General features: G+C 38.9%; 3 protein-coding genes across 8 annotated transcripts; 1 reads left to right on the top strand and 2 right to left on the bottom strand.

Moving 5' to 3' along the window:
* Nucleotides 1-1,717: 1,717 nt before the first annotated feature.
* Nucleotides 1,718-7,160, bottom strand: LOC135640347 (rab escort protein 1-like). The gene is made up of 9 exons (XM_065154690.1): nt 6,373-7,160; nt 6,162-6,284; nt 5,193-5,292; nt 4,878-4,916; nt 4,127-4,358; nt 3,889-3,964; nt 3,495-3,696; nt 2,808-2,888; nt 1,718-2,149 (listed from the first exon to the last, which is right to left on the bottom strand). The coding sequence occupies exons 1-9, from the start codon at nt 7,128-7,130 to the stop codon at nt 2,060-2,062; spliced, it is 1,701 nt and encodes a 566-aa protein (XP_065010762.1). The 5' UTR covers nt 7,131-7,160; the 3' UTR covers nt 1,718-2,059.
* A 128-nt stretch (nt 7,161-7,288) lies between these two features.
* On the top strand, nt 7,289-15,008 carry LOC135581459 (uncharacterized). 6 transcript variants are annotated; one of them, XM_065154684.1, is made up of 5 exons: nt 7,289-7,465; nt 8,274-9,334; nt 12,724-12,998; nt 13,998-14,626; nt 14,704-15,008. In XM_065154684.1, exons 2-5 carry the CDS (start codon nt 8,319-8,321, stop codon nt 14,818-14,820), a joined length of 2,037 nt encoding a protein of 678 aa, XP_065010756.1. In that variant the 5' UTR covers nt 7,289-7,465; nt 8,274-8,318; the 3' UTR covers nt 14,821-15,008. The 6 variants fall into 6 exon arrangements, with proteins under 6 accessions (XP_065010756.1, XP_065010757.1, XP_065010758.1 ...); XM_065154685.1 differs by having other exon boundaries at nt 7,289-7,462; XM_065154686.1 differs by having other exon boundaries at nt 7,289-7,457.
* Nucleotides 15,009-16,004: 996 nt separating this feature from the next.
* On the bottom strand, nt 16,005-17,737 carry LOC103986861 (AT-hook motif nuclear-localized protein 25). Its single transcript, XM_009404979.3, has 2 exons — nt 17,538-17,737; nt 16,005-17,423 (listed from the first exon to the last, which is right to left on the bottom strand). The coding sequence occupies exon 2, from the start codon at nt 17,372-17,374 to the stop codon at nt 16,424-16,426; it is 951 nt and encodes a 316-aa protein (XP_009403254.2). The 5' UTR covers nt 17,375-17,423; nt 17,538-17,737; the 3' UTR covers nt 16,005-16,423.
* Between the last annotated feature and the right edge of the window lie 7,920 nt (nt 17,738-25,657).

Raw genomic sequence — 25,657 nt, forward strand, 5'->3', positions numbered from 1 at the left:
TATATATATATATATATATTTGGTTGGCAGGAATGCTGCCGTTCTTGCCGTTACTTCCAAGCGTGGGACCGAAATGGAGGCCGAGAGCGATCTTTGGATCTCTCTTCTTCCTCGGGTGATCTTTGTTTGCTTCTTTGCCTCTATCGCCGCTTCTTTCGTTGCTTCTTTCGATTGATCTTCTCGCGCTACTTCCTCTTTCGAGTCTTTGTCCTTCTCCTCGTCCTTCTAGTGCAAGAAACATCGAGGGGCTCGCCCAAGGTTTTGTCATGTAATGTGCTGACTAGGCAAGGTTGAATCCCTAATCTCAACTTGAATTCATGAGAAAGAAGCGCTCATTCCAACCTTTGTGGTTGGAAGGGGCACCATTGATCTTGAAGCCTCCCCAAGCAGCTAGGAAGTAGTCATTTCTCTCCTTGCACAACCGAAAACAAGTGACCAAAAGAGTGAGGTTCGGATAGGAAGGAAAGAGTATTGTCACTGTAATGTGCTAACCAGGTAATGTTGAATCCCTAGTCTCAACTTGAATTCATGAAAATGAAGTGCTCATTCCAACCTTTATGGTTGGAAGGGGCACCACTAATCTTGAAACTTCCCCGAGTAACTAGGAAGTAATCATTTCTCCCCTTGCATAATGAAAAACAAGTGACCAAAAGGGTGAGGTTTTGAGTAATACTAGCACGCTGGTATTCTCCCACAAATACTATTAAATAACATTATGAGTTGGACATCATTTGAGAAGGCGAATATTCCTTACCACTGGAGGTAGGACACTACCACTAGGTAGAGAGGAAGATGGAGTCCCATCTCGAAGGCATCGCAAGACAAGTAGAAAGACCCTAGTATGTGGTCGAAAGGGCACGTGAACTTTTCATAAACTCCAAGTCCTCAAGAACCTTTAGGTTCATGGGAGATACCTTCTCCGATGAAGGAGAGGATGCAACCTCCTTCACCCTTGGATTGTTTAAAGACGAAGCACAAAACTCTCGACCGATTGATAATTAGAAGATAAGGAGAAACTTGTATAAGAAAAGAAAGACATCCTGAACTAAGGCAAAATAGTAGGATGACTGACGATTAGTTTGTTGTAGAATTGATATCGGGACGAGGGACTTAAAGACTGACCCACCTTGTCGAGAACTGGGTTGAGGTGAAGAATGCTCCTAAGGAGGCCCCAAGGGTGAGGCTAAAAACTTTTGAGGAGACTTTGAAGTCTTTAGAAGCTCAGCTGGAAGAATAAATCCCACCCTACAAGGTGAGAGAAGATTTATAAGGAGGATATCGATCTCTCTCCTCCTACGATTAAGATAAATATTTTTTTGGGATAAGTCTCAAAAGACAACAATAACAAGAGGATTCAAAATCCACCACGACGATGAAAGGATCCAAAATCTGCCATGATGAAAAGACTTGAAGTCCGCTATGATGGATGGACTCAAAATCCACCACGACAAAAAAAAAAAACTTAAAGCTCACCACAACGACTCAAAATCCACCATGATAAAAAAATAATTTAAAGCTCACCACAACTAGAGAGGATTTAAAATCCGTTACGGTGAAAAAACTTGAAGCCCGCCAAAGGAGAGAACCATGACAAAGAAAGAACTTAAGCCTGCCTTCAAAATCCATGGATGATGATTTCTCCTAACAATTGGTAAAAAAAAAATTTTATAACTTTTTAAAAAATACTAAAGAATACCTCACAAGTGTCACAAACATATATAAAAAGAAGGAAAAATATGGAAAGACAACAGTCATTTTACAACAGCAGCACATGTAACACTTTCTTTGTTCGACATACTGTGGAGGCATCAGTAGTGATGCAACTTTCTCTGGCGCAGCTCCACAAAACACAAATCACCATCAGCAGCTCACGAGGCAAATTAAAATTGCACCAGCGGCACATCCATGAGATTGGTAGATGTTCAAACCCTGCTAATTTTACAAAATCACAAAAAAATATTTGACCGCTGATGAATTATTTGGTACTTCTTTTTGTAATCTTACATTAATACAATGAGTATCCAGAGGACTAATATCAGTAGCGCATGCATGCGGAGAATCACTCCGGCAGGCTGCTATCATCTTCAGCATTGTCAGGTGCAGGAATCTTCCGAAAAAATTCCTCCTCCGGATACATGGTGGTAAATAACTGCCACATATAGTATACAGAACCAGAATCTAGTCAGGATTATGACAAAAATAATCAAAGATGAATGATGGTAATTAGCACGGTCAGAATTTTCTTTTTCACTATTTAATTTGTCAAAAAAACAGAAGAGTCTTGAGATAGTTTTATGTTGAGAATTTACTTTCTCATCTAAAATTTATCCCAAAATAAGTGGTCATTTTGGAAAGAAAATAGTGTGTCCATTGGGTTAATTCACTTGTACTTGACATATCAGCCAAACAACAAACCTTCCTTTTGTGTTCTTTATTTCTCTTTTATTTTCTTTTCATTTCTATAAGCAATAATTTTCATTTTCTTCCACTTTCTTTGGACCCAAAACAGAGGCAGACATGTTGTGCTTAAGAGTCACTGGGAGCTCAAAATATGCATTTTCTAGTAGATAAAGTCCGGGATTGATGGAAGCCAATAACCTGACGTTAAATCATGCAAGTCGGCAGCAAAAGTGCCAAATGATTGAAAATTGGGTCAAAATGACCTTCAATTATTTTTTTACTTCAGGTGTTTGAGAATCTAGTACACTAGGTCAAAATGGTGTGATTAGTAGTGCCAGATTGTTCTCACCACAAGATGATGACCTAAGATGCAAGAAGTTAATTACTGAAACAAATTGCTTAGATACCTTTTTTGTTGTCTCCAGTATGTTTCTGTAGTCGAGATTCTCATCAGGCATGGGAGATGAACATACAGCACCAAATGAAGCCTGCAATGATACAGAAATTTTATATACATATAAAGTAACATATATCCAGCTGAACTATAAATATTGAAAACCATTCTCAGAAAGCACAAGTAATCATGCTCTTCTAAAAATATGAAAATAGTTCTTCAAATTCCTCTTGTTTATTTTTATACCAAACCAACATAAAAAATATTAAGAAAATATAAACAGTTAAAAAAGAATCCAAACATAAATACAATCCAATAAGGTACTAAACCTAATATCAAAATCCACATCCAATAATAATTACCAGGTCACAAATTAGATTTTGCATTACAATTCAAAAACTAGAGTCTTCTTCTTTTAAGAGAATCAATATGCAATAGTATACATAATGAAAATCATGTTATACTTAATCTTTACCACAACTTAAATTTTGAAATGCTCAACCTAAGTTTATATGCTGTTGAACCAAACATCATAATAAATGTCACATTGATATGTTTAAACTTTAAACTATAAATACTGGAAAGATATCAATTTTTGGATATAAATCTAGTGGATCCAAATGGCGATCCCACATGATAAGAGACAGAGTTAAGGAATCAAACCCCAAAAATTGGGTTGCATAACAAAAATAAACCACACCTGCTTCAGCTCCTGACCATAGACAAGGCTCCACTTCAGAGCTGGTTTGTTTTCTCCTTCAGAGCCTTCAGTCTCTGTAGATAAATGACAGGTAACAGGTCCGTCCACATTTGTTATATGGAATAAAGCATTCATAGCTCCATTTATATGTTTCTTTCCTGATATGGTATCATCACAAGGTGTAGAAAGATACACTACAAACCTGCAAGAGAAGAAAATTATCCCTTCTAGGTAGATTTGAAAAATGTCAAAATGATGCTTTGTAAATTTATGAAGGATGAGTAGCATATATATATATATATATATATAGACAATTGTTTTATAATTTGGTACTAGTAACAAGATGGTGTTTTTCTAGAAAACAACTATAGGTAATTCTAATGGGTTAACTTACAATCCTGGAGGACAAACTGCTACATTGCTGCTCAACTGAAGCACTTGAATTGTTGCTGTCTGATCTGAGTACAATGCTACATCAAGAAATACTCAGTTATATTATATTTGATAGACCTGAGATAATTGAGTTGAAATTGGATGACATGGACATAAGGGTGATACAAATGTTAGAATGCAGCACAGGAGGCTAAGTTAAATAGGAATCAAGATGAAAATGACAGACGTGTAAATCTTACATTTTGGGGGGAAAATCACCAGAACATTTGACGAATCCGGTAATATAGAGCTACCAGTAATGCAAACTCCTTTAGCAACTCTCCCCGAAAGGCTTGAGGCATTCAACCCTTCACACGCAACATTTGGAGGTGAGATTGAGGATGAAACTTCAAATGATGGGTCCATTACCACCTGGTGGCTGAATATATCTTGACCAGATGCCAATTTAACACCTTTATACTTTCCAGTTTCCTACATTTTCGAGAGATACCTCCACCTTTAGAATAGAACCTAAGGTTGTTGCAAAGAAATTAATAAGATAGAGTTGAGATACGAACAGATTAAAGTAAAGGGCATGATGTGGTTTATTAAAGTCATTAAGGGATAGCATGTTTAGCACACAATTGTTAGGACAACAAGACAGTATAATCTGACTCAGAACTTAGCCAAATTGAACTCAAATAACCAGACAAATAATCCAATTGAAACCAAACCCAGATAATCTGGCTAATAAACCAATGGTTGCTGGAGTTGGATAAATAAATTGGGAGCAATGGTGGTTTTAATTATTTTCACCACAAGATCACCCAAATACAAAGGCAACATAATATATATATATATATATATATATATATATATATATATATATATATATATATATATATATATATATATATATATATATATATTCCTGAAAGAGAACAACTTAGCTGCAAAGGTGGTAATTACCATTACCCTGTCAAATAACAATCATGATCGTAAATATTATACCTTATCAAAGAGAAGTGCACACACAGGCATATGCAAGACCTGCATATGATCACAACCAGAAAACAAGCAAATCAGTTCCGACTACATCACAGTTCAAAAGCGAGACAATGTAAACATAAAAACAATAAATAAAGGTGATACCTTACATCCAAACAACCACAAATTTTGTTTCAAATTGAAATAATTTGACTACTGTATATCACTCTCTCTGAACACAAAAAGAGGGGTAGTCTTTGTGTCATTCTTTACTTAGAGATACTTAAACAAGATAGGCAGGACATACCAGACAGGCAGAACAAGCTGTCAAATACTTACATAAAGAGCACCTTTAACTGCAGCACAACGGCAGAAAGCTTGAGGTAGTTCTCCATGACCATACATAGGATAGATGAATGCACCTAGTGCATTAGGAAACCTGCCATGAAATTAGTCAGTAACCAAATACTTCAAGGCCAAGACCACTAGTGAAGTAAGAAGCATAACCTAGACAAAAAATAGAAATTTAATTCATCATTTTTTTGGGATTTTCAAGTCTGTGAGCAATTTTTTGGGATTTAATCAGTACTGCTTCCAAGACCAACAGTAATAATAACATGCTATCAACAAAACGCAGGGGACCGTTGATGCATTATCAAAGCAACTTTCACATTAACTAAAAAATAAGATGAATCATATTGCCAAAAAGTTCTCCCAGTTGGAGCAAAAAGGATATTCAAAGCTAATTTTTAAATTATAAAATAAAGCAGAAACATTACACTTACTGACCAAATATTATTTACCCAAAAAAGAGAAAACAGTAGCCACTACTGTTTCAATGCTTTAATGATATTTGTTGTTCTTCCATTTTCAGTGTACAAAGGATGGTCATGGCAACACATGACCTCATTCACCTGCTCCTCTCTCATCGAAAGCATTAAATCTTTCAGATAAAATAGAGCAACATGATGCATTAGACTCCTAGAAGTGTGTATCTGCAGAGGCCACACTTATGCAACCACTGCCACACGTCAAGAAGTTATCTCCGTGATTTAAATACTTAGAGCACAAAATATATATGGACCAACCGAGAAATTTTATCAAGGTTCTAAGTTGTAAATGCAATGCACTGTTTTATCAGATGCATCAGCAAATGTTATTGTAAAGAAGTCAGTGGTCACACTTTGTACATCGGCCTCAATGAAAGAACATACGAGGTTCTCTTTTCACTGGACACAAATTTCACCTCCAAAATGCTAACTTGTAACATAATAGATGGGAAGAATTTAAGCAAGCGTCTAAGTTTACCTAGCAACAGATTTGGTGTAAAGAGCCAGACTCTCTATACCATCTTTTGTCACAATCAATTTTTTGCTTGACTCTGCATTTTCTTGATCGTAATCTGCTAGTGTGATTGCGTATAAAATCATCCTGAAATACAAAAGTTAGTCACAAAAAAGGGAGCAAATTGGAGGCTTCAAGCGATAGGAATACATCGAGCATGCAAAATGGTACTTACGCTCTGATCTTTGGCGGGAGGCGTTTGCTGCGAAGGAAGTCAGCGAAGGGCATCTCCAAGTCATCGGCCGGGATCCTAACGAACCCGTCCTCCTCCGCGGTGCCACCGTCGCCGCATTGATCGGAGTCAATGTGGCCCTGGACCAGCTTCAAGAACTTCATCATCTGGTTCTTCTCCGCGAGGCCGAGGGTGCGGTCCCTAAAGATGGCCTGCCTCGAGTCGGGCACGGCGCAGAGTTTGCCCTCCCAAAAGATGAGGGTGGCGTCGACGCTCTTGAACTCGACGTGGTGGCTGGCCCCCGAGCGCAGCAGCAGATCCACCATGGCGTCGGCGCAGTAGAGGATCCTCGGTCCAGGGAGGTCCACGAGGAAGCCTTTAGATGGTTCAGGAAACTTGCCCAAAGTCTCGACATCGGAGTAGAGGCGGAGGCGTCGGAGATCGACAGCTTCGTAGGACGAAGAGTCTTCGGCGGCGGTGGGTGGATAAGGGAGAGGGGAGGAGTCGAGGGACGAGGAGGAGAGTTCGAGGAAGGAGGAAAGGGAGGCGAGAGAGAGAGAGGTGAAGTGGGAGCCGTAGAAGGGGTTGGGGTCGACGTGGAGGACAGACTTGGCGGCAGATGCGGCGGCGGCGGCGAGGAGGGATTCAGGTAGACCGGTGCCGCAGACGATGAGGTCGAAGGTGGTTGGATCGATGGTGGGATATTGGTTCTGAAGAGACGAGGAAGAGGAGGAAGACGAAGTCTCGATGTCGGCGGCCATGGGGGCAGCGGAGGGAAGGGAGAAGAAGGGATGGGCTTGGAATTATCAATCGAGTGGGTCGGTGGTAAACCGGACTTGGACGGAAATGGACCGGACCGGATTAAATTGGGCCGGAGATGACTTAATTCGACCGGACTGATCGAGGAACGCACAGATGGACGAGTTGATGTTAAACCGAGTCCTGACTCGGACGAAGTTCGAGTTGTTATCATGCCCCGCCTTCGGACACTCGACGACACCTCTCTCCGCCGCTACCCAACGCCGCCAATCCCGTCGGAGGGCCACCGCAGCCATCAGTAGAGCTCGGCCTCATCTTCTTCTCGCTTGGTCGGGTGGTAATCCCTACCCATCTCGCCCTCTCTTCTTTCTTTCTTGTTTGCTCTATCTTTCTCGCCTTTCTCGTCGTTCTTGTATCCTTGTTTTAGAGGACTACGGGGTTAACTTTATTAATCTTGGTCAAATTGGTTTTTCCTTGCCTTGATTTGACCACCAAGATGGTAAAGTCGTCCGATTTCACTAGGTTTGTCGTTTTACTTCTAGGGTTTCGAGTTCGTGTTTGTTCTTTCTGATTCTGTGATATGTTATCGCCCTTTCGTGCCTCCTGGATCATCAAAAGAGAAATTTCTTCAGTTGTTAGGTTTATTTTTTTTATTTCTATGTTTTCCTTGACTCAACAGCCCCAAAATAAGATCTTTTTGAGCTTTCGACAAAGAACAATTTTTTGCTTGGATTTTTATTTTTCATCAAGTTTTTGTTTTCACGTTTTTTAACAGAATGGAATGCGTTCTCTTATTTGGATCATCGGGAGACGAAAGCCGTATATTCTATGCGAAGTTTTTCTTTCTTGTTCTTGTAACATGTTACTTAAGGCATGCTATCTTTACCTGTGGCCCATCACATAACCGGTACATATTTTGTGAGACGTAAATGTTATCACTCGGTTTCTGATAAGAAATATTATCAGGTTAATGTGTTTAAATTATAAAGCTAGTTGTAATATACTTTACTAGCCCATGAATGGAGCAATTAATGTGTTTAAATATGTTCTTGGCTGTTTAATAATCACATTCTGTTGACCTTGCTGCTGCTGGAGGCTTTCCTTTTTTTTCTTGGCTAATTAGTATTATTTGTTGGTGCTTTCAGATCTGTTTTAGGAAAAGGAGGAAACATTGTACACTTCTTACAGTGATGGATCGGCAAGCTCAGGAGTACTTAACAGCCATGGCCTTTGCTCAGCAACAACAGCAGCAGGCAAGCATGCAACCACAACAACAGTTTGGATTTCATCCACAACCTCAACAATTTCCTCATCAAGTACATGGTTCACCATTCCTGCCTCCTCATCCCTCTCAACCATTTCCTGCCTATCATCACCACTTTCCCCCACAGCAGCAGATTTTTCCTCATCATCTTCCTCTTAATCTTCAACAACAACAGCAGGCCTTAGCTGCCTTAGAACCTCATAATTTACCCCTTCATATCATGGCACAAGCGGCTTACACACATCCATATGAGTCAGCTCCACCAGTTGCTCCACCTTCAGATCCTGAGCTTCAACAGCGGATTGATATGTTGGTGGAATATGTTGCCAAGAATGGCTCTGAATTTGAATCTATGGTCTGTGAGAAACAGCGTGACAATCCTGATTACAGTTTCCTTTTTGGCGGCGAAGGACATAATTACTATAGATATAAATGCTGGCTATACACACGACCACCTGGTGCACCCTCCCACCATTCTTTCCACTCCTCTTCAATGCCTATGATTCCTTCATCTCATAATCCAATGTTAAATCCATCTGCCGTAAATCCTACTCTCATAAGCACTCCAGCTGGTCCAACGGGTTCTGTGTTCGGAGCACCACAGTTGCATCAACCTTCTTATCCACCCTTTTATGATCAGCATCAGAAGTTGCACTCCCAACCTTTCATGGGACAACCTCGACCTGATTATGAACTGTCAACAAAGTCATTCAAGGGGCTATCAGGACCACTTCCATCTGATGTTGCTGCAGAGCTTAGTAGTGTGCTTATCAATCTTACTGGCACCAAAGAATCAATAAAGGGGGCCAAAGTGTGGTTTATGCAAAGGTCACCTTTTGCACCAGCTCTAGCTGAGTCACTTAGAGACAGAATTTTTGCTTTAGATGATTCTGAGAGGCAGATGCATATCATTTTTCTGGTCAATGACATTCTCTTTGACAGGTACTACATCTCTTTCTTTTATCTATTTGTCACATTATCTTTAGCAGAAAATGATCAGTTCTTGTTTAGGGTTCAAAGTCATTCCACTTTCTTCTTTTTTTTGACATTTGGATATGCCGGATTTGTTATTAATTTTAGAGTATGAATATAAGATCACCTCAATTGATTTCTATTTGATGTATAACAAACATTCGGTTTCATATTTGCTGATATGGGAGTCCGTATTCATTTTTTGTTGTAAGTGGTTTTGCTTGTGAAACCAAATACACTATTTGATGTTTCATATTTTTATTTTACATTTGGAGAACACTGAACAATATGAGCACTTTTTTTTCTCCTCTTTTCTATGTCACCTTTTAGATGGATGAGGTAGGCTATTGGAGAAGTATGCTCTCTCTTTAGGCCTTCCTCTCTGGTCTAATGCCTGGCATAGCATGAAACAGGAACTAAAGGTATTAGTGGAATATTATTTTCATCTTTCATTACTTGGAGGGATTATTCTTAGAATAATATCATATTCAATAAATTCACATTATTCAATAAGCAAATAACATATTCAACTAATGCAATTACATCTTTGGAATTTCACAATATCCAAATTCAAATAACATTATGATTAGAATCAAATCCAAGTTTAGATACTTAAATTGTTCTTTCGAGCATATTTATGGACATTTGAAGAACTTTAATGGTAGTATGAGCAAACCACGTCTTAATAAACATTAAAACTCACATACGAGTTAAACTAATATATAAAATATATCTCTTGCTAAAACTTATTAATTGTATTGATCTTCAGCACTTGCTAAATCTTTCGTATTGGTTATACAGAAATCATAACATTAGTTTTATACTTTGTAAATCATAAACTTAGCATTATGTATCTTGCAAACCATAAACTATAAGACTTTAAATAGTTTGAAAAGACTTTAAATAGTTTTTTCAAAATGATACATATTTAATTTTTAAAATAATGTGTACATAACAAAGAATATATACAGAATAATTGTCGTATTAGCAAGGACAATGATGGCCATGTTGTATCCCATAATAAAGTCCATAGTCATTTTCAATCCTCATGATATATTATCCCTGTGCTAGGGCTTAAAAGAAATTACTTTTCGAAGAAATATTAATTTTTAGCCTCTTTAGAAAATCAATGTTTAGTTCCCATTAAGATCATCATAATGACCGACAATTGAAATATTTAATACTTATAGGAATCTAAGGGTTTCAATAGTTCTTTACAAATCTTTTCAAATCTTGGTAGCATCATATAACATTTTAAGACTAATATATGCAAAAAAAATGTAATACTTTTGAACAATAAAATATTATACAATTCAATAAATACTTCAAATAACCTTTCAAATCTTATAGTTTTACTCTTTTTAAAAATACATATAGTAACTTTGAGTATGGGTAAACGAAATCACATGGTACTTACCTTAATTATAGAATATCCTTTTGATTTTCTTAAATTATATAAGGAGTATGATTAGAATCATGCATACATGCATGTTGTAATTTATCATGCAGATTATCAAGTCCAATTTATCATATATGCATGATGTAATTGATCTCGATCAAAATTTCTTTTTATCCTTCTCTTTCTTTTTGCTTTCATTTTTTGTTTTCTTTTTCTTTTTTAGTTTCTTTTTTACTTCCCTTCTAGTTCTTTACACTTTCCTTTACCTCTCTACTCGTCGATCTTCCTTCCGTTGAAGGAGTAAACAACATATTTGCAGCAAAACAATCTCTCTTTCTTTCACTTAATTATAATCCTAATTGTTACAACCTGATCTAATGGGATAATTGGCATGGGAGCTTTGTTGAGCTTGAACCACTGCCCTAGAATGCTTACGCTGAAATTAACAATCGTATACCTATCAGACTCCTAAAAGTCAATATAAGTCTTAATCCACTTTCGATATGGGACTAAATCGAGGGCATTACAGAAAGCATGTTAGAATGTAAGTTTTATTCCTTCTTGATGATTTTCATATCACATGATGTTATTCAACGAATCATAGAATTTGAGAAAATTATTCTATATGATTTATGTTCTTGATAAAATATTTAGACTAAAATATATTCATGAATTCTATTCTAGGATTTCTTTAGAATATTTATTTCAAGAGTGAAGTTGATATCTTCGATCATATAATAAGTTGTAAGTTTGCATATAAGATTTTGAATAACAAATAATTATTATTAAATTGATCGAATTTTGAATCATAGATTTATTAAAAAGTGAGAAGTTGTTATTTGTAGCCATGACTTTTTGAGACTCCAACAATGGCAACAAAAGAAGAGAAGGGTGAAATAAAATAAAATCTTTATAGCAAACTGCAAACCCACATTGTGATTATGCATCAACAGAAGTTTGCAAACCCTAGTTTAGTCCTACATTAAAATTAGGAGAAGAATGGAGTCTATCTAATAAGTGCTCGGAGGATGTGCTACAGTTAATTTGGGCTTAAGAATTTTTAGGAGTGGTTTGGACTCAATAAGTTGATGAATCAATTATTCAATGGGTTTAAGTTGTTATAAATGGTATCACAGCTGACATAGTATTGAAAATAATGAGCTATCTAAGTAGTAAAGGATTATCCCATCAATATATATATGTATACATATATATATATATGTATATATGTATATACATATATACATATATACATATATATGTATACATATATATATATATATGTATATATGTATATACATATATACATATATACATATATACATATATATGTATATACATACATATACATACATACATACATATACATATAATATACATATACACACATAGAGAGAGAGAGAGAGAGAGAGAGCTATATCACTCCTATAGGAGCAACTGGCTCCTATTAGGAAAAGGGTCAACCTACCCATAGTTCTATAATGTGGGAATATTTCCAAATTACACGATATGATAGTCATTAGGTAGTATTTTATTTTGTAGTGATTTGTTGCATTGGTAAAAATGGGATTGACTAGTGACCAATTGACTGACCATATCTTAATTTGGTCTACTTGCACCTCTGAAGGATCTAAGCTACGTTGATCCTTTTCCTAATTGGCTCAGTTTTTAGGTAGCTCCAGTTGGAGCATTATAATTTCTGGCAATATATACTATAATACGCATATATTTATAAATACTTGTCTGTATTTAATTAATGTAGGATATTTCTGCAAAGATATGTTGTACTGTCAAGATTTGTTTACCAAGTTTCTCTATATTTCCTTTGTTCAATTTACTAATTATTGTTTTCTTGTTCTTCTGACATTGATTAGCCCTCATTCAACTGAGTAAGAAGCCACTTGTTTAGATACTTCATTCCGATGATTGATCTATATTTAGCATTTACCTTTTGTTGCAGCTTGCAACACCGAATCAGTCCTCGAGAACTGGATAATGAAGCACTTGCATTTAGACCTGTGTTGGGATCCATGCTTGCAAAAATTTACAATAATCCTCATAACAAAGATGCTAACCAGTCTCGTTTGGAGAAGATATTACAGTTTTGGGCATCAAAGGAAGTGTATAACCAGGATACTGTTACTAGCCTTGAGAGAGAAATGACTGGTGGATTACCATGTCGGTCAGCAGCACAAATGGAAGCAGTAGGTGGATTAAACTCCTCAAATCTCACAGGTCTGTTTTGCCATCTCTTATCCATGTGCAACAGAATTCTGCATGCTACAACATCCGCTCCATGTTAGTTTCAATTCTTTTATTTTTTTTACTTTTGTTGGACCACTCAAACATTCATATGAAATGTACCATTTGTTTGTACCTTAACTTCTAGGTGTGCTGTATTGTAATAGGTTCTTCGAACTTGAGGTTCTTCAAACTTATTGACAACTATAAGTCATGATTATCTAGGGCTTTGTGATCCACAGTTGTTCCACCCGCCTATATGTCATGGATTTTTTTCTTTTACAAAATCATTCTGAGAAGCTAGCAATAGTCTTTTGGTAGAGCTAAATTTACTAACAAGCATTGAGCTCTGCGCCAGTTGAGTGCTTCCTTTTTACACCTTCCTCAAAATTTTCTTATTTTAGACTGCAGAAACCCCCTTTGCAGTTTTTTATCCGAGTTATACCCTTTGTGATATGCACTAATTCGAACTCATTATTGAAATATACATGAGAATGACTACAATCTTCTCCATTGGTTGCATGATATTCTTTGCTTATAGAACATTAACCTTGGACATGAGTAACCTATTCTGGAAGCAGAATCATACCAACTTCCAATCGTTCAATGGCCATTGTTACCCAGAATGTAGATGTTCGATCACAAGTCGACTCCTGTTGCTTATAGAACATTAAATGATCCATCTTATTTCTAAAAGCACTTCAGAATCTCTGAATAAAACTTCTATCATTCTAATAATCCTGTGGAACATTTATCTTCATTCTTCATGTCTTATGCTGCAAGATTATTTCTTGGTCCTCATGCTATGCTATTATCTTTTACCCATGTTGTTTGGTGCTCGGCCTATCAGTTTGTGTCATGAATTATAAAAAATTAGAGCACCTTTATTGACAGTTTGGTTAACCCACTTAAGCACTAAATATTACCTCGCTATTAGCATTTTTTTAATTGACAGTGTGAACTTTACACCATTTTTATCTCTTTTGGTTGTAGGCTTAACACCTCAACAATGGTCGGACAATAAAAATTCTGATCTGAGTTTCCAAAGTCAAGAAGTCACCAACAAACATTTGCCTCCAACTTCAGCTCTGCAGTTCACACCTACTGTAACACAGCAGACTCCATCCTCGCTCACTCTTCCAGTCCAACCAACTGTGCCGACAGCTCTCCCTCAGCTGCAACCCAATTCCGCAGCCAGCATAATGGATCAAGGTCCTTCACCTTATCCTTTGTTCCCCCCTGGCCTCATCCCTGACATGGTGAGGAAGACGCAGATCGGTAGTGGTGTTCCCTACTCTCCTTTAAGTACTCTTGATATCCCCACTGTGATTGCCCCATCCACCATGTCCCCTTCAAAGGTTCTTGATCAGGTGTCCAAGTTCTTCAAAGAGATTGGAGAGATCAACCCATCAGAAGGGCCAATTAGACAGTCTGCATCAGATGATGAATACGATGAATGTGGGATGGAGCCTCCCGTTCGAAAGGGAGGGGCATGCATTCCTCCACCGCACTTGAAGATGGATGCAGAAACTGGAGCGTATGCTGATGGTAGCGTTGATCGAAAAGCAGGATCGGGTGGCTCAGGAAGGTTGGGACTCGGAGCCACTGCAGACCCTAATGAGGTGAGCCAGTACGATGATGTCTATTCTTCCTATCGCAAGCAAAGAAGCACCAACTATCATTCTTCAATGAGTGCCAGAGCTGCATCGAGGTGATGGAGAAACCCTTGCATCCTTTGTCAGAAATCATGTTCGATCCTGGAATGCACCTTACTGTGATAGATCACACCAAAATCTTGCGCTACGTCCGTGGCTAAATATTCGGCGCAAGTTTGCTTCTGTTATTTATATCGAACTTTCGCCTATCAAAAGATTGTTCTGTCAAAGGTTCTTCATGTAAATGGCTCTTGCTTGCCCGCACCGAGTTAACAATTTCTTTTGTTTCACAACTTCGTCAAAATTGTAACTGGTCTTGCTGAAAGCCATGATTTGGACTTGGATTGAACCTGTTACTCGCTGGTACAGCTTGTGAGGAAAGTTTTGGCTATGGTTCAACTGAAACTTCTATGAATCTTTTTCATAGCAGAACAGCTTTGTAGATTGTTCCAGCGATGCCTCCATTCAGTTAATGAATAGTTGTATTGACTGCACTTCCAAGTTCTACTCACAGGTCAGATGGATCAGAAAGGTAGCATGCGGAAGTAGATATATACCAATTGAGTTCGATAGTCCCTTAAAATTCAGAATATAGATTTGTATGCATCCATGGGTGGATACACAATAGTCAGTAAGTTGGCTAGAACAGGTAACACAGAATAAGAATTTTCATTGACATAGTGGAAAATTAACCTTATACTGCTTGTAAGATAGCCTCGTTTGGATCAAGAACCTGAAAGCTTTTCTTTTTCTGTATATTGATATCAATAAATGGACGTGTATAGAATGTGATATTTAAATTGTTAGCTTTGTGACAACATTGGATATATACACACATACATACATACGTACGTTATATGTATACATACATACGTACGTATGTGGAGTCGATAGAAAAAATTAAAAAAAAGATGTAAAAGATGTAAAAGAGATTTCAAAAGATTTTATTAGAAATTATAAATTAAAATTAAAATATTCTTAACACATAAAATTATAATTCTTTATGCACACAATAAAGCGAGAGAAAGAGAGAGAGAGAGAGGATGACCATGTCAGTGAAACCAACATGATCATGGTTTGGATGTTCATGGGAAGTGGGAGGCAGAGATCTTCTTCTGCAAACGTACTTAGAAGAAGATGAAATCAGATTTGAGAATCTATGAGCATCTTTGTCAATATCATATGGTCAGTTTGCCTGCCATCATGCTCAGTAAATTAACTGCAACTTCAGTTCTTTTCCTTGCACAGTCTCACAGTAGGTCAAGTCTGCACTTTCTTCTTCCCACAGCTAGGGTTTCTGCGGAAGGCTCAGCTGAGAATGTTAACTCATACAACCCACACAAGAGATATGAGCACCAGAAGTCCATCAATTGGTGAGTTCATGATTTAGAACAATTTCTACAACATAGCTAAGGAAGCGTCACATCAAAAGGAAAATAAGGCGAAAGAGAGGAGACATATATGACTTCCTGCTGACATCTCTTCCTTTCCTACTTCTCATTCTTTCCGCTTCACAGCAAACCCAAGTTAATGGAGTGATTCTTAGTACTCAGATCAGATCCTACTCATTGTTCATACAAACCTCATCAGCTAGCATGCCTCCATTGATGCCGCTGAAGCTGGTGAAGTGGTGCAACTGAAGCTTAACATCTGGCAGTACTCCAAAGCAAACAGCATGAAACCTATGAATTCTTCTTCTTCTTCTTCTTCGGTGGCAGTGTATGTTGAACATCACTTAGTGGTAGTAGTGAACTTGTGTCTGAATCAAAATGGTGGCCGAAGATTACTACCGGTAGCCCATCCAAAAGCATCACCTGGGTGCTGGTAATTCCCCGTGCTTGCACCCAAACTGTAGAACGGAAGGCCGACGGCGCCAACTCCTCCGTCACCACCTTCATGGCCACTGCTAGTAACAGCTGAGGACTGCAAACCGCCGGGTTGCTGCCCCTCCGCTGCTGTTGCCTCTGTCGGTTCCTCCTCGCCTTCCAACGGCAGATGCTCGTACATGGCATTGGAGAACGACGCCGTCATCAGCACCACCGGCCCCGCCGCCACCAGCGGTCCAACCACGCTTCCTCCGATCACCTGCCCCTGCCCTCCGGCCAGAAACACGGTTAGGCCGGTCGCACCGAGCGGCGCGGGAGGCGGGAGGACGGTCCCGGTCAGCGAGAGGATCTCGAACCTACCCCTGAGGGTGGCCACCACGCCCCCCGGCGCCGAGGCTCCAGGCTGGCGGAGGGCGACGTTGACGACAGCTCCGCCGCCGCTGAGGACGGACACACCCCGGCCGCGGCGCCGGGCGTACTCGTTGACGCACTCGACCACGTCGGCGCCGGCCGCGACCTCGAGCACGTGGGAATGGAGGGCGTTGGGGCTGTCGCACGTGACTATAATAGGCGGCTTCGGCTTGTTCTTGGAACCAAGGGGCCGGCCGCGGGGGCGGCGGACGGGACCTCCAGCGGCGGCAGCAGAGGTAGTAGGTCGTTCACCGCTGCCATCGCCATGGTCCGCGGGATTCGGGCTTTCCTTCTGAGGCAGCTTGGACTCTTCGGGCGGGACGTGCGTCGGGGGCGCTGGCGGGCCAAGGAGGTGGTGGAGGTAGAGAGAAGAGTCGTCTCTGCTGCCACCAGACTCCTTTCCTGCCATCTCCACCGCATCCACTCTCTCCCACCACTTGTTCGCCAGCTTCTCCTCCCCTCTTCTCTTGTCTTCCATAGAACCAAATCAGACCCTCCTTTGAGCCAACTTCTTATGAGCAGTCTCTCTTCTCCTCCACAGCAACAGAAGGAAGCAAATGAGATCAAAATCCAAACCATAAGAAGCTTGAGAACCCCAAAGAGCGCTCTTTAATTCATCTCCTTTGATCAGAACAACTAACCTGATATCCGAGTCCTTCTCCACCTTTCACCCATCTCAGCTCAAAACCCTCTCTTTCCAAGAACCCATTGCATGCCCATACATCTCTGAGAGAGAGAGAGAGAGAGAAAGAGAGAAGAGAAACAAGATGATGATGATGATGATGATGAGAAGAGATGCATCAGAATAAATATACCAAAAGCAACAAGTTGGATCGGCGGCCATTCAGGAAGATACACGAGAGATAGATAGAGACCATTTAGTATAATAACATGCATTGGAAGCAGCCCGAATGGCTTTCTATTAGTGCAGCCTTTGTATTATATTGCACACAACTGTTCATAGTATGGACTTTGGAGATGTCATTATAATACATATATCATGTAAAGATATCATGAAACATGGAATATGTTGATCCATTCAGCTCCTACTTTGTTTTCACTGTCATTAAACCATCAATTACAGCTTCAGGTGTTTGACCCTCTAATTCAGGTAAACATGCATAATTCAATATTATCTACCTAAAACATATATTAAGTTGGTGATGAGATCAGTTTTAGCTTCAAGTAATTATCTACAGCAACATCAAAGGAAGTTATTATTTCTTATGTATACAACAAAAGACTTATACTTACTAACCATAAATATAAATAGGATTAATAACATATTATCTCTAATAATTAGTTATTTTTATCGATCTCTATATTTTCAAAAATTATATTAGAATCTCTATACTTACGAAAAATATATATTTAATCTCGTTTCTTCTTACGTCATCGACTCCGTTAATAAAAATATCGCACGTGCTCAATGACATAAGAAGAAATAAGGTTAAATGTTTCACTTTTAAAAATATATGGATCTTAATAATAATTTTAAAAGTGTAAAGATCGATAATATATAATTATAGGAGATAATATATAATTAGCTCATATAAATAATATAAAATAATACTAAATGCCTCTTTACGATCGAGAAAATGATGGTTAAGCTTCATCACCTCTTCTTATTGTTTGTGAAATTTTATTTTATTTTATTTGTATATACTCTAAAGGGTAAATATGATGTTTTGAACACACAAAAATGGGGAATTAACCATTAGATTAATTAGATCAACCTCAAATATGACATATTCAGATTAGGGATTCAACTTCCACTATATATAATTAAAATAGCTTAACTAAAGAAAAGTGGGTCAGATGCTTAGAGTAATCATTAATACTTAATGGGTTCCAAAGCATGTAGAAAAAGCAACATGCATTAGTTAATTAGCAGCTGTTGAGAGATGCCAATTACATGGAGTTGTGATCAACTTTGTTCCACCAAGATTCCATTCATCATGAACAACATATAGGGATTAATAAGTGATGGACAAGTACCGAAGCTCTCTCTCTCTCTCTCTCTACCTTTGCAGGGCTGAGGTAAACATTCACTGTAACCCTCTCACCTCTTCTTCTTCTTCTTCTCGTCTGTGTTGCCAAAGGCAAGCTTGTGCGAGAGAATCCCACCTGATAAGTAATGTGTCCGATCTATAACTCCATAAACATTTACTTGGGAAATCTTCCGCAGCACCCCTTCATGTCGTTGCTTCTCCTTCGATGATGAGTAGTTGGCAAAGCAAAACAATTGTTTGTAAGGTTGACAAACTCGAGCATCCAAAAAAGCATCAATCTCTATGCAGACTCCAATCAATCCATCGACTGAAAGCATAGGAATAAGCCGGGCAATCAATAGTTTTATCGGGCGGCGCCGCTGCATCGCCGTCGGCGGTGTGGGAGGCGGCCATGTGCGCTCCACTGGCCGCTCTTGTCGTGCTCCTCGGTCCAATTAACCCACTGCATCCACCACTATTTCTTTAGTTGGTATGACTTTAATCTGATGCTTAAACTGTTGTTTAATCTCACTGGATGGATGCTTTGTATGTGGATAGCAATGGTTAATCCTTGATCTACTTTGGGGTGTGTAAGCATATAAATATGCATGCATAAGCTAAGCTGCATACTTTAATGAAGGAAGCTCCAGCAGGCAGAGGTATTAATTGTCCGCTAAGCTGCATTCTGTCGAGCTAAACCCACAGAGAATAATGTGAGATTAATCATGAAGTTGCAGTCACAGTAGAAATCAACTGAAAGAAGACCTCTAGCTAGCTGAAGGTACAAGGCATAGAACAATGAGGCATTCATCAGCAACACCAAATGAACTTGTTCACCAAACTAAGAAAGCATGAATTCGAATCTGAATCTGGTTTCTACATGTTCTTCGATCAGCTTTTCCTGCATTCTTCTTTCCATGAACTCCTGCTGCATGCTTGTTTGGACACAGATACTTAGGACTTTACACAACTCATGTGTGATGATGATTTGTTCAGTAGTTAGCTGGATTGGGAGGAAGGAATGCTAATGATAGGTACGAGCATCACTAATTATGAGAAAATATGCTATATTCAAGATAACAGGAAAACATATACTTAGAATTCTCTATCTGAGGATGCAGAAGGGTTTCTTTTGAGAGGATTAAGTTTTAGATCGGAATATTAATGCCCAAAAGGTTTATACGAGTGAGGATTTTCTTGAAGATTGTAGTAGTTTTTCATGTATGCAGTACATGAGGTCTTCCACAATATAAAGAGACATGATCAAAATGCTAGTGTCTTATATTAAGGAGAAATGATCTTTGATTGACTTATAAATACTTACCACAAAAGGATGATGACTTTTTACCCTTTCTTTCTCTTCTAGCGTTGACTTTTTGTAACATCATGAGCAGCCACATTGGTGGAAAAAAATAATAATAGTAATAAAAAATAGCTTCTGTTATTACCCTTTGGTTTTGGCTTTCATGTTCTGTGTTCTTTATGAGCATGGTCTCCCCAATAATGCTCTACTTCCTTTGTCTGCTTCTCTTTTCACCTGTCCCTCCTCCATTCAACACTCAATGAATTCATCTGCAAAGATAAAAAAGAATCTGGTCCTTGTTTTTGGATATCAGTTTGCCTTTCTCTGCATGACATTTTTTCTGGAGTTTTGCTCTTTCATCAAGGCCTCAAGTTCATCTGCAAGAAGTAAGTTTACAGAAAAAGAGAATCAGAACACAGGGCTTGCAATTTGGTCAAGAAGATATGGATGGTTTGCTAGTTATAAACCAAGGCAAGGCATTAAATAGCTTAATTATATGTGTAGTCAATACCTTAGCATCCTTTGTTGAATGTCTTCAAAGTGCTCTCATAATATGATATAACTTTAGTTGGATAACAACTTAGTTATCCTAAAAGCATAAACTGTTAGGAAAATGACTCAATCTATAAAGTCTTTCTTTCAATCTTTCATTTGCATCCTTTTTTGGGTCAAAGAAGTTGATCTAATTCCTGTCCCTGTCCAATAGGAAATAAATATATTTCTCTTGTCCTGATGGTGTCTTTTTTGCTTTTTCCTGAACATTTGCTAATTTGCTAGTGTTACATCACAAGTGAAATAAGTAGGCATTTGAACTTCAATATGGATGAAAAGGCCCACTGGATATGAATCAAACACCATACTCATTTAATATTGTAGATATTCTAGGGTTCATGATTTGATAGCACTGAGTGGTGTAGACCTACTGAGGCTACTTGTAGGCAAGGATTGGAAAGACTTACAGAGCACAACATTCAGGAACTGCATTCTGTATCATTATCAGGCATATCATTTTTCTTTTCTTTGAAAAGAAGCTAGATGTTGCCAAATGCTTGCATTTGTATGTCAACTGCACATGAAGGATGCTCTTCCTGGATGAGCAATGAAGCCACTGTTGCAGAGTCATGTTCATCTAGAATCAAAAAGTACCCACACAAAAACTCAAAACAAAACAGAACTCAAGAACCAGTCACAGTTACTCAGATAAAGATTTGGATAGAATTAATCCCATGGTGGAACCATCTTTATTCATTTAAATCTCCAACAGAATGTGTTCTTGCAGTCATCTGCATCATCTTCTCCATGAAGAACAGTAATATTTCTTTTTTCTTACAAATATCCTTGTTTCTATTTGACTGCCTTTTGTGGTTATCAGATGTCATTACGACATGAAATTCTTGGATCTTTAATTACAAGCATCTGCAGAATTCATGTCTCACAATTCTGATGGTAAAAACAGCATTTCTATTGATCAGTTGAACTCGATTGGAGCTCTGCATAGCCATCAGATGAATTGGAGAATATCCTTCCATGAAGGTTACTGGAAATGCCAGCAAGAGTATTACCATGCAGCCTCTCTCTCACTGCCTTCATTTAAGCCATTCTTTTGACATCAAACAATCCGTAGTTTCTGCTATCTAAAAGGAAGAACAGCCTATAAATTGTTGTATCAATTTGAAACAAGAACAGCCTATTGTCTCCAAAGAAATCATTCTATGAAATGCTCTAAAAACCTGAGATGAAGCAGTAACAGATATAGATGATGCACTTACTGTAGTGTACAATGTGTGCAATGCAACTGGGGCAGCATCCGGCCAACTTGATAGCTCACTGCAGAGATGGTAGCTGTCATCCCAACTTCCACCATGAGTGAAGCAAGTGGGATTATGGATTAAGATCGCCAATGGAAGCTTCCATTCAGAGGAACTGTGTGAGAGACTGTAGGAAAAGATTGAGCAAGCACTCCCCATTCCATCCTAATCCTGCAATCATTTCAACTCTCATGAAATGATCTCAGGCATTGGTCCATCCACCTCCCCCCCCCTGAACCATGAAACCAAGGATTTGGACGGGCATTGGCCAACCAAAAGCTTTCCCCCAGCCTGTGGGGAAGAGTAGAGCGCAAGCCATTTCTCTGTCCGTGTCTTTGTCGCAGTCTGCAATCTTGGTCCGTCTCTTCTTGCTTAACTGTCACCATCATTGCCGTCTCCACCGCCGGTACGAGTATAAAGGTGCGGCGCTCCAAGAGTTAATGGTGTCCTGATTCCTGAACCCAGCAAGTAGATCGAGGCAACCGCGATGAGGTTGTCATCAGGAGGAACTCCTTGGCGGGGTTCCCTGTTCCTTGCCTCTGTGGCGGCCTCCGCCGTCATGCTTTGCTACGCGGCTGATCTTCCATCGCCAACAACCAGCAGCAATGACTCACATGGTGAATTGCACCAGCCGCAGCTCGACACAACAGCTCCTGCCAAGATGTACGCGCGCAGGCAATGGCAAACTGATGGTAGCGGCGGAGGCGGCGGAGGGGGGAGTAATGGTGGGAGTGGTGGGGGAGGAGGAAGCGGCAGAAATGGTGGTGGAGGTGGCGGTGGAGGAGGAAGCGGTGCTGGTAGCAGTTGGAGTTGGGGGTGGGGGTGGGGTTACGGATGGGGATGGGGCAGCGCAGGAGGTGGTGGCGGAGGAGGAGGTGGAGGCGGTGGCGGTGGCGGTGGGACATCGGGCGGCGGCGGCGGAGGAGGAGGAGGAAACGGAACCAGAAACGGGGGGTGTTGGTGGGGATGCAGAGGAAACGGAGGCGGCGGCGGAGGCGGGAACAATCAGAGACAGGGAGGTGGAAGAGATGGCACGTTAAGCGGCAGTCGGAGGCACAACTACAGCTCGAGCTTGTACAGGGTGGGGGAGTACGCCCGGTGCTCCGGCCGGGGGCGGTGCGGCGGAATGAAGCTTCTCTGCCCCATGCACTGCGACGGGCCGTGCTTCTACGACTGCCAGAGCAACTGCAGGGCACACTGCAGATTCCGGTGAACGGCACACTGGCGTCGTTGTTGCTTCCATGTTTTGGTCCTCGGAGTGTGCAGTGGCGATTGGTGATAGATATCAAAGGGTGCTGTTCTTGCGCTACTGCTGCCATGATAATTTTGAGGTGCAGGCGCTTCGTGTTACCGTTGTGCATGAGCTTTTATTACTGTCTCAATCGTTGTTCTGATAAATGCTCTGTTCTGAGCCATTTCAGCGTGTAAGACTTCCTGCCTGCCTTGTGATTGGTTGAACAGAGGGCCCCACATCTAAAGGTATGCGGGGGTAACAGACAACGGGTACGAAAAGTAATTTTTATTATATATTATATATATCTCAAAGTATCGTGTTGTATCCTGATCGTTGATCCGAGATCAGATGGACAGTAGGCCTGATGAAGGCGAAGTACCCTCATGACGGTTTATAAGCTAAAAGCGGATCTTAATTTCCTGAACCGTTCCGTGTTAATTGAACGGTTCCATATCGCGAGAATTTGGGGTCAGATTGGTTCATTCAATCGTCGTCTTCGTCTGAATCCTTGAGTTTACGTTCTTAAAACCCTAACGAGGGTTTTCGAGATCCCTAATTTATATGGGTGTTTGATAACGACGGAATCCTTAGTTTATATAGATTTCCTGAATCTCTCGCAACTATGTGGGTGCCTAAAGTTTCGTCGGAGGATCTCCTTTGTCCTCCATGTCGTGCAGTTTTATCATCCATTATAAGTCAACCTATGAGACTTATATTTTCTTTGTATCCTTGCATGTTTGAAATATAGCCATTCAAAATTTGATACAAAGTAATCCTACTTTTTTTCATCATTTATTGTTGATCCTCAAGTTAAACATAATTTATGCATAGCTATGGCTTTCTAGTGGAGCTAGAATAATTTAAATGGTTTTTTAAAGTGAAAATGGATAGGAAAATCTTTAATTTTTATGCGTGAACTATAAAAATTTTATTAATCTAGAGAAAATCATAAGATTCCTAGAGATTTATTATAGTGGATTTTAGAAAAAAAATATATCTATTAATTATATTAATGCTATTAAAGATATGTATGATAATGTAACTATTAATATTAAAACTATAAAGAGTGTCTATAGTGGGTTTACAATTAGCATAGGATTGATTAAGTCAAGGATCAGCATTAAGTCCCTACTTTTTTATATTGATAATAGATGAACTTACTAGTCACTTATATCATATTATCTTAGTTGATGAGAGTTTTAGTGGAATTAATTATAAGCTTGACCTATAGAGGTAAGCCTTAGAAACTAAAAGTTTTAGATTAAGTAGGATTAAAATTGAATAAATAAAATATAATTTTAGTGATTATATAAATAAATAAGATAATATAATTTAGTTGAATAGACAAAAAAAAAAAATTTAAGTAAAAGCTTTATATATATTAGATGAGGAGATCGATGAAGATATTATTTATAGAGTAAAATAGGATGATTAAAATGGTGAAGAACATTAGGAGTTTTGTGTGATCATTTGATGCCTTTGAGATTAAAAGAAAATTTCTATAAGATAATTGTGAGATCAATAATATTTTATGGATCTGAGTGTTTGGCAATTAAGAAACAATACATACAAAAAGTTTATGTTGTCGAGATGATAATATTGAAATGAATGTATAGAGTTACATGGACCGATAGAAAAAGAAATACTTTTATTCATGAACAACTAGAAGATAAGATAAGAGAAAATCATTTAAGATGATATTGACATATACTTACGAAACTTCTAGATGTGGTGGATAGAATAGATGAAATGATTAATATTAATTGTACGAGGAAAGATAAAGAAAAACCTAAGAAATCTTTAATATAAAATATAAATAAAAATTTAAATATTTTAAACTTAACTAAAGTTATGCTGTTTTTATATATCTCAATCACGATAAGTCGACTTGACTTATTATTATTGTCGAAGGAAATGATACTTCATTGTAGTTTCTTTTTAATACAGATATACACAAATTAATTGCTTTGGAAACATTTAAAATTTCGTGTGTGATCTGTAGGTGGCACAGGGATTTGTAGTTTGTCTGTGAGCTATGTGCATGCAAGCTAAGGACTGTCTATATGGTTTCATAAGATGTTTATGGAGAGGGCAGGTGGAAGATGTTATCTTGAAAGGTAGATCATGTATGTATGGATTGAGATGGCAAGAGTGTTCTTGTGGGCTTTGATTAGTTCCTGAAAACCTTTTTATCTGCTGTCCTGAAAGAGAACCAAGGAGTATTGGTGACTGAGGCAGTGAAGATGGCTTTTCATTATTTCATTAGGAGGAGCCATCTTTACCTTCTACTTAATCTCCACTGCATTAAATCTCTGTCTCTCTCTTTGTCATCCTCATTTCATATTGGAGGCTCCATCCAACTCACAAACTCTCTTGCAGCAGTAATTTACTGCTAGGGAGCTTTTCAAGCATGTTAAACATACAA

The sequence above is a fragment of the Musa acuminata genome, chromosome BXJ3-6 (assembly GCF_036884655.1).
Source record: "Musa acuminata AAA Group cultivar baxijiao chromosome BXJ3-6, Cavendish_Baxijiao_AAA, whole genome shotgun sequence".
In the NCBI taxonomy this organism is placed as follows: Eukaryota; Viridiplantae; Streptophyta; class Magnoliopsida; order Zingiberales; family Musaceae; genus Musa; species Musa acuminata.

Excerpts from the sequence above, each read along its gene's own strand:
- LOC103986861 (XM_009404979.3), bottom strand. The coding sequence starts at position 17,374 with ATGGAAGACAAGAGAAGAGGGGAGGAGAAGCTGGCGAACAAGTGGTGG.
- LOC135640347 (XM_065154690.1), bottom strand. The coding sequence starts at position 7,130 with ATGGCCGCCGACATCGAGACTTCGTCTTCCTCCTCTTCCTCGTCTCTT. Across the intron at positions 6,285-6,372 it reads CTCCCGCCAAAGATCAGAGC|GATGATTTTATACGCAATCA; the intron begins GTAAGTACCATT and ends TTTGTATTTCAG. Across the intron at positions 3,697-3,888 it reads GCAGTTTGTCCTCCAGGATT|GTTTGTAGTGTATCTTTCTA; the intron begins GTAAGTTAACCC and ends CTTCTCTTGCAG.
- LOC135581459 (XM_065154684.1), top strand. The coding sequence starts at position 8,319 with ATGGATCGGCAAGCTCAGGAGTACTTAACAGCCATGGCCTTTGCTCAG. Across the intron at positions 9,335-12,723 it reads AATGACATTCTCTTTGACAG|CTTGCAACACCGAATCAGTC; the intron begins GTACTACATCTC and ends CTTTTGTTGCAG. Across the intron at positions 12,999-13,997 it reads AAACTCCTCAAATCTCACAG|GCTTAACACCTCAACAATGG; the intron begins GTCTGTTTTGCC and ends TTTTGGTTGTAG.